The sequence below is a fragment of the Petromyzon marinus genome, unplaced genomic scaffold (assembly GCF_048934315.1).
Source record: "Petromyzon marinus isolate PM22_M1 ecotype Great Lakes invasive population unplaced genomic scaffold, UKy_Petmar_22M1.pri1.0 PM_Scaffold_48, whole genome shotgun sequence".
Lineage (NCBI taxonomy): Eukaryota > Metazoa > Chordata > Hyperoartia > Petromyzontiformes > Petromyzontidae > Petromyzon > Petromyzon marinus.
In genome coordinates, this window is record NW_027423479.1 from 1 (window position 1) to 2,500 (window position 2,500).

At 46.6% G+C, this 2,500-nt stretch overlaps 1 protein-coding gene across 1 annotated transcript in view; it reads right to left on the minus strand.

Moving 5' to 3' along the window:
- Window positions 1–204: 204 nt before the first annotated feature.
- The window catches only part of LOC142923392 (BRCA1-associated protein-like), a gene marked incomplete at its 3' end in the record, with an annotated part of 32,443 nt that continues 30,147 nt past the window's right edge, over window positions 205–2,500 (minus strand). Inside the window, exon 10 of the mRNA XM_076064481.1 lies at window positions 205–611. Coding sequence (XP_075920596.1) covers window positions 205–611 — 407 coding nt within the window. The remainder of the gene's footprint in view (window positions 612–2,500) is intronic.

Here is a 2,500-nt window from a genome sequence, read left to right on the forward strand (position 1 = left end):
ATCACCACCATCACCACCACCACCATCACCACCACCACCACCATCACCACCACCACCCATCACCACCACCATCACCACCACCATCACCACCACCACCACCACCACCATCACCACCACCACCATCACCACCACCACCATCACCACCACCATCACCACCACCATCACCACCATCACCACCACCACCACCACCATCACCACCATCACCACCACCATCACCACCATCACCACCACCACCACCATCACCACCACCACCATCACCACCACCATCACCACCACCACCACCACCATCACCACCACCATCACCACCATCACCACCACCATCACCACCATCACCACCACCACCACCATCACCACCACCACCATCACCACCACCATCACCACCACCACCACCACCATCACCACCACCACCACCATCACCACCACCACCACCATCACCACCACCACCATCACCACCACCACCACCACCATCACCACCACCATCACCACCACCACCATCACCACCTCGAGTTGCAAGGCGTCAATTTTCTCGTCCATGCAGGGAGCTCCCTCGCACTCAAACTGCACAGCTTTGCCGTCCGCCTTGCTGGCCACCAGGCGGTGGACGTAGTTGTCTGTGGGGGCGCAGGAGTCAACAACAACAACAACATCAACAACAACAACAACAACAACGTCAACAACAACAACAACAACGTCAACAACAACAACGTCAACAACATTAACAACAACAACAACGTCAACAACATCAACAGCATTAACATCAACAACAACGTCAACAACAACAACAACGTCAACAACAGCATTAACATCAACAACAACGTCAACAACAACAACAGCATTAACATCAACAACAACGTCAACAACAACAACAACGTCAACAACAGCATTAACATCAACAACAACGTCAACAACAACAACAGCATTAACATCAACAACAACGTCAACAACATCAACAACAGCATTAACATCAACAACAACGTCAACAACATCAACATCAACAGCATTAACATCAACAACAACGTCAACAACAACGTCAACAACATCAACAACAGCATTAACATCAACAACAACGTCAACAACAACAACAGCATTAACATCAACAACAACGTCAACAACAACGTCAACAACATCAACAACAGCATTAACATCAACAACAACGTCAACAACAACAACAGCATTAACATCAACAACAACGTCAACAACATCAACAACAGCATTAACATCAACAACAACGTCAACAACATCAACATCAACAGCATTAACATCAACAACAACGTCAACAACATCAACAACAGCATTAACATCAACAACAACGTCAACAACATCAACAGCATTAACATCAACAACAACGTCAACAACATCAACAACAGCATTAACATCAACAACAACGTCAACAACATCAACAACATCAACAGCATTAACATCAACAACAACGTCAACAACAGCATTAACATCAACAACAACAACAACGTCAACAACAACAACAACAACGTCAACAACATCATTAACATCAACAACAACGTCAACAACAGCATTAACATCAACGTCAACCACAACATCAACAACATTAACATCAACAACGTCAACCACTTAAACAACAACAAAACAACAACATCAACAACGACGTCAACAACAATGTCAACAACATCAACAACATCAACAACGTCAACGTCAACCACTTAAATAACATCAACATCAACAATAACGCCAACAACAGCATTAACATCAACAACGTCAACAACTTAAACATCAACAACATCAACAAAACAACCTCAACATCAACAACAACGTCAACAACAACGTCAACAGCAACATCAACATTAACATCAACAACAACGTCAACAACGTCAACCACTTAAACAACAACATCAACAACAACGTCCACAACATCAACAACTTAAACATGTGTGCGTGAGTGTGTGTGTGTGTGTCTGTGTGTGTGTGTCTGTGTGTGTGTGTCTGTGTGTGTGTGTCAGATTTGCTGAGCATTTCTGTGAGGTCCTGGGGGAGGGGAAATCCCTCAGCCAGGAAAACATCGTGGCACAAAGTGGGGATGACCCTGCTGAGGCTGCAAAATATTGGAATAAGTCACCCCCTGTGAGTGGCTGGCTGAGGTGCCATCTGTTGAGGAAGTACTGAAGGCGATCCGGAGTCTGAGACCAGGAAAGGCAGCGGGCAGAGATGATCTCCCAAGCGAAATGTTGAGGGAGGGTGGCGTTTGTGCACAGACTGCCCTATATGACATCATAACAACAGTCTGGACCACTGGACGGGTTCCGCAGGATTGGAAGGATGCCCTGGTGGTCCCCCTCTTTAAGAAGGGGGACCGCACAGACTGTAACAACTACAGGGGCATCTCACTCCTCAGTGTCCCGGGAAAGGTCCTGGCAAGGATTATTCAGCATCGCCTTGCCAGGCACGCTGAGGAGAGGCTTGCGGAGCCCCAATGCGGTTTCAGAAAAGGGCGGTCCTGCACAGATGCCATATTTTCTGTCCGTCTGCT